Genomic DNA, 17,565 nt, shown 5'->3' with positions numbered 1-17,565 from the left:
TTCCTTCCCTGTCCAAGAAAGGTAGCATGAAAATGGAAAGGATGAACCACCTGAAGATACTAATAAATTGTCAGTATTATACTCACGGAGCAGCAGTGAGGTGATTGTGAACGCTTCGGCTTTCTTTGAATAGCATCCTAAAGGAGTGTTGAGAAATGAAACGTAAGGTGATTGCACAGGGACCATCTGCAAATGGCCACCACATACTCAAATATGCTTAATTTCTCAGAAGAACCCCTTCCATGACTGGTAACACATGCTGTAGTGCTGCAATATGAAAAATCCAAGTATCCACAAAATCTCATGTAATCTGCTAAGTAAAAGCTCTTGCTACAGTTCCAATGTCTTACTTTTCAGATTGCACTTTCAGATCCATTCTCATGTTTTCTTCACCATACTAATCTCCAAACCTGTATTATGCTGCTTCCCACTAGAGACTACTGAATGCTTAAGGACATCATGGAGCAAAAGGAACATGCCTCATTACAAGTTCAATGTGCTGCTTTCCGATCTACTCGGCTTCTCCAGAGTATTTCTCTTGTCATATTCTTCCCAGTACTTTGTCTATTCCTTAGTCTTTTTCACTTTGGAATGAAATCCAAAATGAATCCCAGGCATGAGTAATGTGTAGTACTGTCCTTAAAGGTTCAAGATGGAAGTGTGACTAACTACAGAAGTCAAAGCTATGGTACGAAGAAAGGACAGTGCAGTGTATGTTCCAAAAGCAAGGCCATGCCTGCAAGCAAATCCCTCCATTTCATAGATGTATGTTTACAAGTTGATGAGATCAGTATGAAATTGTTCATCTCTGATCATGACTTCAAGTCAAGTATGCTGTTTGACTTGCAGTATCAGACAGCTTATAATGTATAGGCAAAACTGCTTTCTATATCACTATCATTTTCTATATCACAGAAAACTTCCCAAGCAGTTACCTGGTCTCATACTTCCCCCTCAAATGAAACACCATGCACTATTACAAACACCAGTAAATACAGTCTCCAGCAGATGACAAATAGTTCTCCAAAGAGTGGGATTTTAGCTCACAAGCATGCAAATAAGACAGAATTAACTTCTGAAAAACATCTATTCTTCTAAAATATTCCAGTTCCACTGACATATTCTGAAGTTTAAAACAATAGTACATAGTTGAGTCAGGTGTATGACAATAAGAAAGACCTAAGAAATAGTTAACATAAAAATGAATAAATATACAAAGCAAGTATCTTACCTTGCCTGCATCCAGCCTTTAGGCCAAAGTGGTTTCACTTCTGTTTCCATAAAAGTTTTGAGGTAATCTTCAGCAGACTGACTTCTATTTGGCTCTAGCTCATAGCATCCCAGCTTGATCTTGACAAGATTACACAACAGAGACCTGCAGAAAGAAACAATAAAGTAAAAAATCGTTCCAAAGCTCAGTAGAAAAAGGCTGAGCAATTCTATATAGCTGCTGTTCATTGCCTGCTGTAGGAAGAACTCAGCTCCAAGTTCCAAAATCTGTTTTCTGGACATTTGCCACTGCACAAGTTTGCTCCTACAACTGCTAGGATCTGCCACTGTCACTTCTCCTCCACTTCTAACAAAGCGTTGAGTGTTCTTTTCCTCTCATTTAATATAATTTTGTAATCGGTTTTACATTTCTTTGTTGTTTATTCACAGTGAAATATTTCTTCTCACTTTGCTCAGTAACCTCTACCCCATTTAAGATGGAAAATGTCTGAAAACAAGTGAAATTTGTTCTACACTGAGTATCCCAAGGTTCTTTCAGGGGCGCTGCCTTTTACTGTCCTTAAAAATATCGAAGGGCATGCAGCTAAGTAACACTGGTGTTTCAGAGCCTTGAATGAAAAACACAGGTTTAAATCTCTTAAGTATGGCTCCCTCCAGATCAGTCCAAGCTATACTGGTTCTTTATGTTCCATGAAGTTTGCTTCCCCATTGTCTTTACATACTAAAAAGACTAAGTCCATCAGCCCTTTTTAATAATATCTATACTTGTACTAAATTAGTTTAGGTCTTGCATGGGAAATGACTAATTTTCAAGGATCTGCTGCTTGTCTAAAAAAAGAAAAGCCTGTTTAGATCATTTCAATAACAGTAATCTCAATTTTCAGTAAAATCTGTTTTAGGAAACAGAACAGTGAGAAATCATTTCAGACAAGAATCTGTGTTGCCCTTGAGAGAAGACAGTGTGTACGTGTGTGTTTAGAGGGGATGGGAGGGGATAAGATTCATGCATTCTGGATTCTGGCTTGCCCAAGGACTGGAAGGCTTGCCCTGTTTTAGCTGATACTTTTAATTGTTCATCGGGTGAGTGTTTTGTCATCTGTTCCTAGTATGATGGGAAGCATGAGTAACGCTGCTTGCACCTGCTATTAAAAGAAGCTCAAGGTCCTAGGACCAGGAAAATTCTCATGTATTTAGATAACACAGACAAAGAAGCAGTGAAAAAAAGGGTCGGACATAACTCGATCTTGCCTTTCAAGCTAAAGAAGAGTTATCACTGCAGCATTGCAGCTTGATTATTTAGCCTCAACACTCTCCAAAACTTCTAAGGTATATTTATGTGAATGATGATTTATTAAACAATATCACGTAGTAACAGCCCTCAGAAATCCCTTTATGAAGTCAATGAAAACTCTTGGTAGTTTGTCTCACCTTACTGTGTCATCCCAATGAAACTTCTTTCTGGGTCCCACAACCCTTTTTCCAGGTTTTTCATCATCATCTTCCTCTGATCCATTTTTCTCTCGTTCATCTTCCACTTGTGACCTACAGTCAGAACAAGTGGGTTCTTTATAGGTACACAACACAGACAATGCTCCCTTGAAAATGAGTGCTGGTTTAGGTGTCAGGAAAAAATACACCAAATAGACCTGTCTTCAGATTATTATAACCTTCCTGAAAGAGTAAACAGTTCATCTTCCTCTCCTCATTGCTTCACGGTCCTTAGAGAGAAGTGAAAGGACACTGTATGGCTGCTATCAAGGATGCTGGCTATAAGCTTCATGTAGTGCCTCTACCTGGAAACAGCAGGATGCTTATAAATCTGTTAATGCCTCTCCACAGCTAAAATTAGTTAGCCATGAGGAGAAACCATTAAAATGAACAAGGACAAAATTAATCAAGAACATGATCACACCATCCTCCTCCATTAATCCAGCATTTTGAGAATCTCCACTATCCTTCTTGGGTTATAACTGATCTCAAGATCTATTGAATTTGATTTATGAATTTATTTCTAGAGTCAGGCAATAACATCAAGAAAAACTAAGAACAACTGAAAGCTTACAGACACCTGTAAACTGGAGCTGAGTACTTTGAACTCAGGGAATGAAAAACATGGAGACAGACTTCCAGCTGGACTCTAGAACAGACATGGCCAGACTCCAGAAATACCTACTTGGCATTCTTGGCTTGACTGCGGGCCTGACAGTCCTCTTGATACTTGCATAACTGTTCAGGCATGACGTTACTGACAGCCAGTTTCAGCTTCTGCAGTGGTTCTCTCAAGCGGTCATCCTGTGAAAAGAGAAGCATCAAAGCAGTCTTACTACATGCAATGTAGAGAGTATTTCAGATAGTTTCACCAAAATTATTTCCTGCTCATTTCTGAGGCAATATTTCCAGCACTAACTATTGACTGCAACAGCCATTTCCTTCGTGGCACTTAATTCTGTTAAGTGCAACAGGATTACAGAACTCCTCATACTTGACATTCTTCATACAACACATGTGAGTATTTAGACCAGAAACAACGAAGGACAGTCACAAGGAAACATATCATGACTATTCCAAAACATTACAGCATGATCTCATTAAATGATGCTTTTTAAATCAAAACTGGGAAAAGAAGAAAACCTGAGGGATGACCTGACTAATGATTCTCTCAAGACTTGCCAATTAAGTATCCAATTAACCAAGTCTCCAAAAACTGGGGTATAAAAACATTGCAGATAATGAGCAAAATAATAATTGAACATATCTATTATATGTGATTTATGCACCTTAAAAAGGTAAGGACTATGTATTTAGAAGGGTCTCCAAATTCTGAAGTTCTTCAAACATTAAAGTAATATACCATATACCTCCCTACATGTTTTAAATTCTCTTCCTTCATCTTCTGACTTCAATCTGAATCATAACTGCTTCTTGAAAAGCACTCAAATACTATGGGCTATGGTGTCTAATTGCTTAAAAACAGTATATGAATCCATTTGCTTTCCTAGAAGGTTCCAAGATCTCTGCATTCATGATCTTCTGGCAAGATTTAGTCCTGGATTTCATCTAAAAAATCGTGTCAGGATACTTCAGATCACAGATAACATTATTCAGTAGGGAAACATATTAAGAGAAACGCAACTGCAAATGACAAAATATTTTTAAGACGTAGCTATAGTGGCAAATTTGCACTAACAGTACAGGCTGAGTCATCTGTTGTCCATCTAATCACCTTTTTTCTTGATACAAAGGTGAATGCAGTAGTGGTTTTTTTGCCTGTCATAACCATGATTGTGTCTTTGTAGTTTTGCTACTTTGATACGTGCCTTCTACTCTGCTTTTAAGCTGAAAGCACTTCATTCTCAAACAAAGAACATGAAGTACTTAAAAATATTTGTTTCTAAAGTAGTGACAACAGCAGGAACACACACACAAAAAAGAAAGCTTTTGAGCTGATCCAGCAACTGATCAAAAATCTTTTGTTTTGTTGGAGATTGTTTGACTGTTGCTCTGCCCTCCTGCTTTCTGTCCTTACCTGTATTACATAACTGACTCCTGTGGGAGCTAACCTCCCCACCATTACCTGCACATTGAGGTGTAACTTCTTCAGACGTTTTATCAGTGTGTCCTTATTGCATGGCACAAAAGCCTCAAGGTGAGAGTACACTCCATTGCGGAGGGCAGGATTTATCTCCTGTAACTGCAGCTCAATGCTGACAAATAAACGAAAAATAGTCAATCAGTGAGGCACTGAAGATGATGACAACTGAACAAAAAACCTAAGGAACCTTTATATGTGTAATGTGTTAGCTATGCATAATTTTAATAAAAAAATAGCAGCTTGGGATATTTTTTTGTAAGAAAGGAAGGCAGGCTTAATCAATGGCAAGAAACAATTCCTATACATATTGCTCCTATACATACTGCTGAACACAGTCACTCAAATTGCAGTTACTCAAAGAGCCAGCACTCCATGAAAGCTGAAGGTGTTTTGACATATGAAAGCAGGGGAGAAAGAAATAATGGCAGTTTTTACTGAATTTTACACATGAAGTCAAGGACACAGGGAAGTACAAAACACTTCACACTGGATAAAGACAGACAGTCATGACAGCAATTGTATTTTATATATAAATCTCTTTAGCTAGTAACTAGCTTAAACTGATCTACCTTCATTGACTTTAAAGGGCTTTCTTGGAACAACCTCAATAATATTTCCTCTTCTGTACTTTTCCTTTCACCCCCTTTCAAAAAAGGGAAGGTTGTACAGATAAGCACTTACTCCAGCAGAATATTATTCATGTCTTGCGTGAAAAACTTCTTCCTGCCTTCTTCATCAAACATCTTGGCGGCCTGAAAATACAGCAATAAAGAGTGTCCAAAAGTTCATAGAGCATCTTTACTCTTACAGCTGTATTACATTTTTATTTTCCAGAAAACAACATTACTTGAAAAAAAAAAAAAGAAAACCAAACTATATTCAGCTGTTTCAAAAAAAAAAGTGACAAAAGTTATTACATTCAAGCAAAAATGTCTTACTCTAGGCCAGAATCATTGTATTTAGAATCTGCCCAATGTTAATTCATCTTTTCCATAATTAGGAAGAAGGAAAATGGCAGATTTCTATCATCTCACCACCAGCAACATTCCACTCTTTAGAAAGAGCATTGCTTGACAAATCAAGCAGGCAACAGCATCAACCCATTTCTACTTTTAATATATTAAAGGTTCCTTTTCTACGACATATGTATCTCATCCAGTTAACAACTTCCCAGCCTTCCTACATCCATCACAATCCTTCACTGCAATTTCTACAATGGGATTATGCATGCTTCATCCCTCTTTTCTGGTGCTGTCCAGCACTCTTGCCTATTTAGACTATCTCTCTTTAATAATTTTGTCTGGTCTCTTCCTGAGTTTGTCTAGGGTCAGGGGAAGAAAAGAAAAAATACAACCTTATTCCCATACATACTTCCTTTTTGGTTTTGGTTTGTTTTTTTTTCACTGATTTCACAGGAATTCCCATGCTGAATCCCTTTATCTTTGCTCTTACTTACCATCTAGATTCTTATTTTCAAGCAATGAGAGTTTGTAGGAAAAAGCCCACAAGCTCTGCATCTTCAGTAAGATGCAAGAATCTGTAGGATCTTTTCTCTAGTGTTCATCCACTCTGTAGATTTATAGAAGAGGAAGAACACAAATCACTTTTAGAGGCCTACTCCCATTTTATATCCTGACTGGGGCAAGTCAGCAAAGAAGTCAGAAAGATATACATGCAGAAAAGCAGGCAAGTTTGATACCATTCTGACTGACAAATATTAGAGACAGCCAACATGCTACAAAGCTGAATATTCAAATAATTAAAAAACTCTAATTCTGCCTTTTATTAAAAAAAATGAAATGTAGTGGCTTGTGAGAAAGTAGCCAAAACCTACAAATAAATGCAAGTGTTAACTTGATAAAAACCTCCTTTATTATTATGAAGTACTTACTGTTCTTGCTCTTCATAACTGACTCATCTAAGTTTCAAAGAAAAATGTTTTCTGGCATTGTGAACTCTAGACTGCACAGGAAAACAGGAGCCTGATCCTCTCTCAGAAACCATAAGGTAGCTCATTGTCTGAATGCTTTACTGCTTCAGTCCCGGACACTGCCACCAGAGTTTAAGTTCCTGTAAGAACTGCATTCTGCTGATCACTTTCTACTGCTGAGGGGATGATACTATCTGTTTAAGAATATTGAAGCATAGGTCCTGCTAAAAAAAATCCTGGAAAAATTATAGATGTTTACAAGTGATAGGATACTGAAGAGACAGGTTGGAGAGTCTTTGAACACAATTAACACAAGAATTAACACCTTCTGCTTTATATAAAGTGGAAGGAAATATATGCTTTGATATTGTAGTTCCAGGTAGCCCCTTAAAAGACTGTGTCAGCATTATACTGTCATACTGGACAGCATTGCTGGCTTTTGAAGGCAGGAACTCTGGGAGATTGTAAAAGTGCACTGCTATCAGTGAACTGTGGTTGGTTTGGTGGGTGGCAGTGCATGCTTTTGTTTTGGTGTGGGGTTTTTTTAATTTCTCCTTCAGTTTGTTTTTTTTTCCCCTTACAGACAGATTATCTTACAGTTACCTTCACAATAAGAAACAAAAGTCATTACTTTCCTTCTTGTGTACAATATTGCCTCCTGTCATGTCTGATCAGAATTGCCCAACTGGGGAACTAAAATTAATCTACAAAAGGAAGTCAGGAATTTTTATTGTATTTAGTCAGTGACTTTAATTTTTATTATGTTTATAATCTAGACATGTCATACTGCATTCATGGAACATAGTCTTTTTCCTACAGCTTTCTGAACTTTTTAGCTTTCTTGGGCACTAAAGATAAAGATGTAAGCCTGCTAAGTATTTGACAAGGCTCATTTTTTTCCCTGCTTTTTAGCAGATGCTCCCCCCCACTGATAACGTGTCAGTTGACTGCAAGCTGCAGGAGGTTAGGAAGCTGCAATCTGTAAGTCAACACAATCTAGTTTTTTTCTCACATGTACAGGTGGATTTCCTCTGCTCAACCAGCATCAAACTTCTCTAAGACATCATGAAAAGCAGAAGATAGAAGAGTTAGGCTTTCCAGGAACCACTGAATTAAAGCTTTCTTGCAACTGGATGGAGCTTGTTATGCAGCAAAGCAGAAGAAATTTGGGAAAGGCCACGAACTTCCTGACTTTTGGCCTAATCCAGTTGCTCTGCAGTTTTGGTAGAAGCTTCTTGTTGATTCACAGCAAGATTAAACTGAATATGCAAAGGTGGACAAAATTCTCTCTCACTTCAGTAATATTAAGTCTTCAGTTGTATTTAGCTTGGTACATTCAAAAATAACAGCACTGTTAGACATTTCCATAAGGTAAGATAACTATTACATTATCATTACTGTAACATGTAGCAAAGCAAGCTGTTACTGTCTATTTATTTTTCCAAAAAGGTAGTAACTTGAACTGCTTTCACCAAACTTACTCTGAGTAAGGAAAAGCTGCACTTTACTCTGAATAAGAAAAATGTTTTCCTGTAACAATCTGGGCAACCAAACAAGGACCACATAATACCTTACTGGCTCTGATCCCTTTCAATAAGCTATTGGGATGTTTGTAACCTGAGGATTTAATATTTGTCATTTGACAAGTTTGGACTCCGTTCTAACCTTCCAAAAGGAAATATTCAACTTCGATTTTTTTGTGTTTGCCTTTGTTGCTGGTTTGGTGGAGGCTGTTTTTGGTTTGTTTTTGTGGGTTATTGCTTGGTTTTGAACTGGCAAGTCAGCATTTATACTACAAAGCCAAAAATTCAAGACACTGACGTGTAAGGTGCAGCTATATTTCAGGTTTCCTGCTCCAAAGTAAGGAAATAGTCATTCATTTCACCAGCTAAGAATTCAAGTTAGAATAACACTGATATTTCCATTATGGAAAAAAAACCAAACAAAATTTACAAGTTACTGCACACAGAAGACTCAGTAAACCTTGTCTACATTGTGAAACAAACACAATTGACCTGCATCACCTCTGTGCTCATTTTCATCTCGGTATAAACACAGCCATTGAGATAAACACTACGATCAGTTCTACATGTTTTGGTTTCTACCAGCAATGTAAAGATGACAACTCAGGCTCTACTTAACTCTTCCTTGTCCTCTCAGATTCTTGAATGCAATCTCTTGACAGTGAATGCATACTTACTGTTCGAAGGTCCCCAATGCGCTTTTCAAGTAGCACAGGTAGACCTTCTGGGAGGGCAGGCACCTGCTTGGGTGTCATGACCTGAGAGGTGTAGGTTGCCTGAGTGACATTTCCATTTTCTCCTGACAGCTCAGATACTGGGCTGCCATCAGAAGTGCCATCAAGCAACTTGTCAAAGTCAATGTCTCCCAGCATCTCCAGGGCACTTTCAGTTTCTTGTAGGAGCTCAGGTTCATTTGTGCTACCAAAAATGGAGAGGACAGGATCGTTGCTCCTAAGATTCAAGTCAGAGATATCATTTCCTGCACTGAGAGAGGAGGAAGGAATTTTACTAGGGGTAGAGGTTGCAACAGTCACTGGAGGTTTTGGACTTGATTCCTTCTTCCTCATGGCTTCCTTCTCCTTTTGAAATTTACGGATCATGGCAGCCAGAGAGAGTGAGTCTTTATATAGTTTCTTTTTCTTCTTTTCAGACTTGTGAGAATTTAAGGCCATTACTCTGTGTGGGAAAGAAATCTTATTAGAATGCATGTGATGCAGGGCTATAACAACTTTAAAGAGAAAACCTGTTTAGTACAACTTAAAAAATGACCAGGAAGAAGCAGCAATTTGTGCTTCCGTCTTCAGACTGTTCTATTAACTACCATAAACCTTTGCAGGTCATGTCCTGTCATGTGCTCCACCTGATTCGTTCTGCTAAGTTTTGGACACATTAAGGCAAAGGTGGTTCACTTTTGACTTCTCTAAGCTGGCACAGTTGTTAAACCCATAGCTGATCTATGCTACCAAAATACCCAAACTTGCTTCTCAGACTCCTGAATGGTGGCAGGTTGCTTTAAGTTTAGGCACACCATGTAGGTTATGAGAAATTCTGTTCATTGCTGAGAATTTTGACATGCAGGCTCAACATCTATGTGCTATTTAAGCCGAAAATTTTCCACCAGTTCATCATGTTGATGAACAATATTATCAACAAACTTAAATATTCACAATATGACAACTCCCACTCAATAACAGTTTTGTAGAATACAATTAGAACCCAATCTTTCCAACTCTAGTCTCAGAACTCATGAAAACATGCATAAAGTTAGAAATAAACATATAGAATAACTAAGCTATGTTTATAGTTTCCAGATTAGAAATCAAGGGATAAAAGCAAAATTCTTTTCCATTAGAAGATGTAGTTCTTAGTGCTATATAAGGCTTTGGGTAGAAAAATGGATAATGTCCCTCAGACAAAATTTCTGCAATTTGTCTTTCCTTGGTTTATTATTTCTTGTTCAAAATATTGGGGGACAAAAAAACTAACTTGTAGGACACATTTATACATAATCTCAATTCCAACCCCAAATCTCTTAGCTATTGATTATAGTTTAAAAATAAAATATTCTAAACAGTTGTGATGATCTTTCTGTGGCATACAATCTCAAACCCAAACCTCACATAAGCCAAGGGCTCATCTGAAGAAAGAAACCTACCCCAACTGCTTAGGAACTTTCATTTTCCGAGGTTTCTTCTCCTTTTCTGTCCCTTCATCTTTCCGTTTGCGCTTCTTCATTCCACGATCCTCACTCTCTTTCAACTTTGCTATCTAAAAAAGAGATTGAAGAGAGGGCAATGATTCTTCCACCCTAAATTACTTGCACAGAAAGAAACATTTCTTTTTCCTTACACTTTTCAGGAAAAAAAAATACTTCAATAGGCATAAAGGCAAACAGTACCACTGGATTCCTGTCAGCAACTGCAGTTGCTGACAAGTTGCAATCAAATTTTTGAACAGTTACTGAATTCAGTAAGAAAAAAAAATTTCAAGTCACACAGACTTAAGTCCTGTCAGCATGAGCAATGGCCACCTCAGAAGACTGAATCCCCTTTGCCACCTTCTGTTACCACAGTTTCACTACTGCATATGAAGTCACATAGTATAAAATATCTTCTTGACTGATTCAGACTGGCTGTCTTCTCTCCCCAGTTCTTGCAGCACAGGAAAAAAGAAAGCCTTCACACTGTGTGAACACTATTCAGCAACAGACAAAACTTCAGCATGTTACCAACACTGTATCAGTCACAAATCCAAATCTAAATCCAAATCCAAAGCCCACTAAAAGGGCTGTTATGAAGAAAGTTAACCCCACCCCACTAAGCCTCAATATTCCCTATGCCCACCTAGATATAAGCTCTGTATAAAAAGCATAATTAAGATCACTCACTTTAGGTGGCCTATGCTTTTTGTCTTCTGCAAAGTCTTCATCCTCTGAGTCAGATGCCTGACGGAACTGCAGTGTGCCAGTGTTGATATAAAACCCTCCATATTTGGTTGTTAGGGATGCAGGAACCAATTCATCATACTGTGCAGGAAAAGGAGGGGAGTTTATCAGCATTTCTTAAGAAAATTAGTATGTATTTCATTTATCAGTCCCCATACATGAAGAATTGTATACAAGTACACAACACAGTTTGCTAGAACAGAAACAGGATAGGAACACTATTGAATAATTACTGGTCAAGGCACAGAACATTAATGTTACAAAATAGCCTTTTTACTTTCAAAACAATGCCTATATATAGGTGTACATATACACACATATATAAGGAAGAGAGGACTACAGCAGTGGAAGTCCTGCTTTCTGAAGGAAATTAGGATGAACACACAGGCATCCCCCCCCTCCCAATCCAGGCTGCAGAAAAAGCGCCAACTTCTACACTTCCCCCCACAATATTCTGCCTATGAGAGCATGTTACATTATGGTAGCCATTAAATCTCAAGATACACAAACCATAGGAACAATGATTACACCATCTGCCTAGGAGCAGCTTCACTGGATTGTTCATTGGTTGTTTTTACCTAGAAAGCAGGCTGACACATGGTGAATTATTTGTTTTTGTGGACAACAGCCTTACAGGCAAACCAGGAACATCAATGGCTGAAAACAAATTTTGTAAAAAGAACTGCCTCTATCAATTCTTTTAATGAATACCCTTCCATTTTATGAGACAATGTGCAGTTCAAAGTACCTCTGTTAGTGACACACTTTTAACACAGAACCTTTAAGTTATCTGTGATAGCTGCATTTACTTCCAGAACCTATTCTTTCCTTATTTTGAAAAGCAGATGGCAGTTTAAACAATCACTCTACTGCACTGGAAGAAGCCTGATCTGTGTCAGAATTTTACAGAACTGGATATTATATTCAGGAAAAGACTGAAGACAGTAGAAATGTTTTTGTAAATTAAGCATAAAACAAACCTTCACAGATTATCTGCTTTGTTTCATTACGGCTGCCACAGTTTTCATCAACACCAAGATCTGCAGTGCACTTGACATGTTCAGATGTTCCAACACATGCTATATTTAGTATCAACTCTAACCACAGTGTCCTGCTCAAAAAAAACCTACTTCTCCTACAAAGTTCTCTGAAGTTTTCTTTTGTTAAAAAAGATATGCCAGGCATGACAACTTAGCCACAGTATCTGTTCTCTTATTTCTAATTCTAGATGTTGATTTTGTCTTATTTACAATTTTAGGTGACTTAACACAAATACCATAGTACCAGGATTTTGTTTCACTGAAAGTCTGATATATTCTCATTCTGTTTACAGTTTTAAAACCACCAAAGAGGCTTCAGACTCATATACATTTTAAAAGGCAGTTAGAATTACAAAGCTGTATGTCAAAAATACTGAAATCCAAAGACACTAGAGAAGTGGTCAGTAAGTAGAGGGGTCAGTAATAATTATTTCACAACCAGCAGCCTCCTCAGAATGATGTTTTCCCCGAGTATTACCAGAAAACTGTTAAATCTGTAGGAAATATTTCATCAACAGCAAACTCAAACAAAGCTGGGAGGGTGACACTGTTTCTCCTGGAATTCATATGAAAAAACTGGCTGGTCATGGCTTGGAAGAAGATATATTCCACTAGATAAAACAACTTACTGGACAGCCAGGCCCAAAGAGTGGTGATCAACAAAGTGAAGTCCAACTGGTGGTCAGTTACAAGGGGTGTTCCTCAGGGCTCAGTATTAGGATTTCTGTTTAACATCTTCATCAATGACCTTGATGAGAAGTTAGAGTGCACCTTTAGTAAATCTGCAGATGACACCAACTTAGGTGGAGGTGTTGATCTGCTTGAGGGTAGGAATGCTCTAAAGAGAGACTTAGATTGGATCAATGGGCCAAGGTCAAGGGTATGTGCTTCAACAAGGCCAAATGCCTTGTTGAAGATTCTAATGAACAAGCAACTGAATGCAAGCCAGCAGTGTGCCCAGGTGACAAAGAAATCCAATGTCATTCTGGCTTGTATCAGAAAGTGTGACCAGCAGGAACAGAGAAATGATTGTCCCCCTCTACTCTCTGCATTGGTGAGGCCACACCTTGAGTACTGTGTTCAGTTTTGGGCACCTCCATACAGGACAGACACTGAGACCCTGAAGCAGGTGTGAAAAGCAACTAAGCTGATGAAGGGCCTAGAAAACTTGTCTTATGAAGAGTGACTGAGAGAACTGGGACTGTTTGAGGGAGAAGAGGCTGAAGGGAAAATTATCACCCTCTACAACTACCTGAAAGGACAATATAGAGAGGCAGGTAGTGGTCTCTTCTCACAGGTGATTAGTGATAGAACAAGAGGGAATGGCCTCAAGCTGCACCATGGCAGGCTTGTGCTAGACATTAGGAAAATAATTTTCACTGAAAGTAGTTAAGCTTTGGAACAGGCTGCCCAGGGAGGTGGTTGAATCATCATCTCTGGATGTGTTTAAAAGTCATTTAGATATGGTACTTAGTGACATGGTTTACTGGTGAACTTGATAGAGTAGGGTTAATGGTTGGACCTGAATGATTCTATGAACATACTCACTCTAGCTCTGGGCATAATAATCAACAAAAACTATGGAAGTGTTCGCAAGAGAGCTACAGGAAGGTTGCCTTGACAATGCTGTTATCACTATCAAAGGACAAGGCTGCCCCAAACTATTTTAGATACCAACTACCAGTCTTTGTTTTCAAATACTGAAAATTGTAAGATGATGTCCTTAGGCAACAAATACAATTCTGACAGCTACAGTCTGTCTGGAAGCATAAAACCAGAATGTCTGAGACATACCTGCTGACAAAGGGAGGAAGCATTTACAGGACCTCACTGAAAGTGTTAGAAAAGTACCAGGAAGAAATAATAGCAATGACTAAGAATCAATTACTGTCCTTTTTCTGAAAGAAAGGGTAGGATTATTACACACCTCAGAGGTGTGCATCTGGTAGAGGAAGAAGGTAGATTTTCAGTTACAGCTGCAAGAAATAAATGTTTGGTGGCACAGACAAATGATTAAGATACTTGAGAAGAAAATGACACATTTGTTATGTCAAGGTTTGAACCAGAGGCATTTCACTGCATGTCTGTTAAGACAGACTTCAATGGACTGAACCAATTAGTAGACAGTTTTAACTGCCACAACATTGAGGACTTGAAAACACCTACATGTGATAAACAGTGTAGAGTCAGCACCTGTATCCTTCAATAGTTTGAAATTTCCATGAGTCATCATGTTTTATCTTCCTGAAATGGAAGGCTTAACAAGCAGTACAGAAAGGAAAAGTGGTTGACAGGATCCATGAAACACCCTAAGATCATATGAACGACTAGCACAAAATAGCAAGAATCTATTAACTGGACAAAATGGAGGCAAAGTAGCTTAGTTGTGGTCCTGTCATTCATCTTAAGAAACCAGGACGGTCATGCAATATAGGAGGTGCAAAGTAAACTTGAGAGAAAAGACTAAGAATCTTAGAGAAATCTGATGGTTTTTCTACAGCTCTCAGAACCAGCTTCATTATGTACAAGATGATGAAAGAAGAAGAAAATACATTATCCATAGTGTTTAATAGACATAACAGGCATTTCCCTTTTGAGATGGCAGGGTATGAAGTGAATTGGTGAGGCAGGGGCAGCATAGGATCAAAACAGAAGAAGTTTGAAGGAGAAAACACACAGTCAAAGCCAGGACCATTATCATAAGAAGTGAAGAACAAATTATGTGAAACACAGTAAAGACTTAGCTGTGGAGCAGTAAAGGAAGCCCTGAAGAACATACAAGAAAAAGGATTGAAGACAGTCCACAAGCGAGGAAGCCATGAATCACAGCAGATGAGTAGAATGATCATGTGAACCAGTATCTTATACAATCATATTTACAGCAAGATTAAGCTTAATTTTAAAGTTTCTTCAGAAAACTTCAGAGAACATGGCTTTTGCAACTTCTAAATCTTCTGATTAATTGGTTTCAAAACCTTTGTTTTTGAGAAGCACCTATATCTAGAGATGCATATCTATGTGTATCTACGTATCTCCATTTTGTTCTCACCATGACCATGACCTTTTACACCCCCCACCAGTCGCCAGTCAGTAACCTCCAGTACAACAAGGTGCTATTTTTTGGACTCTTCAAAAATGTTATCAAATAGCAAGAAGTTGCTACATTTATGTATGTATCTATTACATTTAAATGCAGAGGTTGTTCCTCTGCATTTATCTGCTTAACATGGGAGAAGGTCTTTGTTGTGGACAGGCATGCCTTATTAACCCTGAGTAAGAAAATAACACTTTTTCACTACGCACCATGTATTACTTCAGATCCCTGTTCTGTATTGCATCGTAGAAAGCTCAGAGAGCAGACTGTATTCCTCTGGATCCTCTATCTATATAAAGCTCACATTGTCAGGAAAGTATTCAACCAACCAAATATTCAGGTATCATCCCAGGAGCAAGCTGTCCAGTCAAATCAGGCTGATACGCACATGTATGCTTGTGTGTGCATGCAGGAAGAATACATGGGAAGCAGAAATCTACAAGAATACCATTCCACAAATTATGTAGTTCTGGGCAGTTTACATTCTAGCCAAAGCTGTTTTCAGCATCAAAGCAGTAGAAACACTGAGGAGGGGACAGCTTTCTCTGGTTATGAGCTCTGTCTATTACTACCACAGAGGTCCATTAAGCTATGTAAAGATTAGTATTTGCCATCAGACTAATCACTACATAGTAGTTAAGAACAACAGAGTAAGATGGTTTTGATTTACATCTTTCTGGAACAACGAGTTCACAACCTGCTGACTACAGTCAAAATGCTCAACCCAATAGACAGAAGCACGAATTTCCCACTTGGCTGCAATTGCATTCAGAGAGGAAATGCCACTTCTTTCAAACATGACCAGATAAAAATATTCCAAGGATGACAGCAAGGTAAAAAAATGAACAGCATGTAAACTGGATACATGCAAAGCAAACAGCAACTTCTAACCATGTATTTATTCCTTTAGGAGGAGGTAAGTCTGAAGGAAGATGTGAGGTAGGAATTGACTGTGTCACTTAGGGTAATATGTACCCAAGAAACTTTCTCCAATACTGTTCTTTAGTTTGACTTCATGTCTAAGTCCACTTAATTGCTTTTCAGAAGCCCTTACTTGCCTGTGTTCAATAGCCACAAGGACCTTGATGGTGTTAATGCAGCCAGGCTGCTGAAGTCTTTACTATGCTGTAAGAAAGTACTGATTCTTTCCAGAATAAACAATAAAAGCAAATCTGTAATCATCTCATGCATGTTCTTCATTGCCACTGTTTACCTTCTGTGCAAATCTAGCCTACTAGGCAGCCCAAGATTTATCTTACCTTATCAGGATAGATGTCAGTGCCCCTTTGAGGAGTCTGACAGGAAAAATTTCTTTGCTCAGAAGAAGCTCTCTTCTATCAGCACTTTTCAAGAACCTTCCTCCAGAAAATTATGTCCTGTATCTTTTTGCATTCCAGCCCCATTAAAGTTCATTACCTGAAAACCATGCCATTAGCAGATTTCTTGCACTGACCCCGATTCCTGCCCCAAGAATATAAGCAATTGCTTTCCTGGATCCTTGGAGGACCCAAATCCTCCAGTACATCTGCTATTTGTTATATATGCATCCATTTTACATGTACAGAAATGCTTCATTGGAAATGGATACAAAGGAAGCATTCCTTAATTACAAAGACTACTCAAAACAAGCTTAGGGGTTTTATTGGTTTGGTTTCCTGAATAGGATTTGATGGCATTACTTCAAAATCTGTTTTTAGAGGGAAAATATCTCTGAAGCTATGGAATAAATCTGTTTCACTGTGAAAGAGCTCAGTATTTCTTTCACATCTGTGACAAGAGAAAGGACTGAAATTCTAAGGAACCTTTCAATTATTTTTTTCTGGGATACAGAAAACAACAGGATGCTAATCCTGAAGCAATTCAAGAGGCAGTCATACTCATTTTTCATGTGTTTGTGCCCAGGATATTACACAGCTTTTTATATATAAGAAAACATATCTTCCAAGAGGAAGGAGGATTCAGCAGGGCCTGACTCTGACATTTCTGAGGGTATACAGTGATTTACTAGCTGGCCACACAGCAGATGGACAAAGTCAGACAGTTTTTTCTTTCTGAACACTTCCTATTTGCATCTAAGATGAAATGAGAGGTTAACTCCTACATTTCAGGACTCTTAAGCTCTGCAACAGCACCTTAGACTACAGCTGGCACATTGCTTTTTTCGTCTTCTTTTCTATACAGAAATAAGGATAAAAGCAAAACCAGAGAGAAT

The 17,565-nt window shown here is 38.3% G+C and overlaps 1 protein-coding gene across 1 annotated transcript in view; it reads right to left on the bottom strand.

Moving 5' to 3' along the window:
- UBN2 (ubinuclein 2) overlaps positions 1–17,565 on the bottom strand; it is a 39,711-nt gene that overhangs the window by 10,446 nt on the left and 11,700 nt on the right. The window contains exons 4-12 of the mRNA XM_054386797.1: positions 11,159–11,300; positions 10,431–10,539; positions 8,953–9,451; positions 5,504–5,574; positions 4,805–4,934; positions 3,404–3,522; positions 2,659–2,772; positions 1,232–1,375; positions 87–137 (exon numbers count right to left, since the gene is read on the bottom strand). Of these exons, the coding sequence (XP_054242772.1) occupies positions 87–137; positions 1,232–1,375; positions 2,659–2,772; positions 3,404–3,522; positions 4,805–4,934; positions 5,504–5,574; positions 8,953–9,451; positions 10,431–10,539; positions 11,159–11,300 (1,379 nt within the window). The remainder of the gene's footprint in view (positions 1–86; positions 138–1,231; positions 1,376–2,658; positions 2,773–3,403; positions 3,523–4,804; positions 4,935–5,503; positions 5,575–8,952; positions 9,452–10,430; positions 10,540–11,158; positions 11,301–17,565) is intronic.

This window comes from Indicator indicator, chromosome 14 (genome assembly GCF_027791375.1).
Source record: "Indicator indicator isolate 239-I01 chromosome 14, UM_Iind_1.1, whole genome shotgun sequence".
NCBI classification, from domain to species: Eukaryota; Metazoa; Chordata; class Aves; order Piciformes; family Indicatoridae; genus Indicator; species Indicator indicator.
The sequence above is the reverse complement of the archived record's forward strand: the minus strand, read 5'-3'. Positions and strand labels throughout refer to the sequence as shown.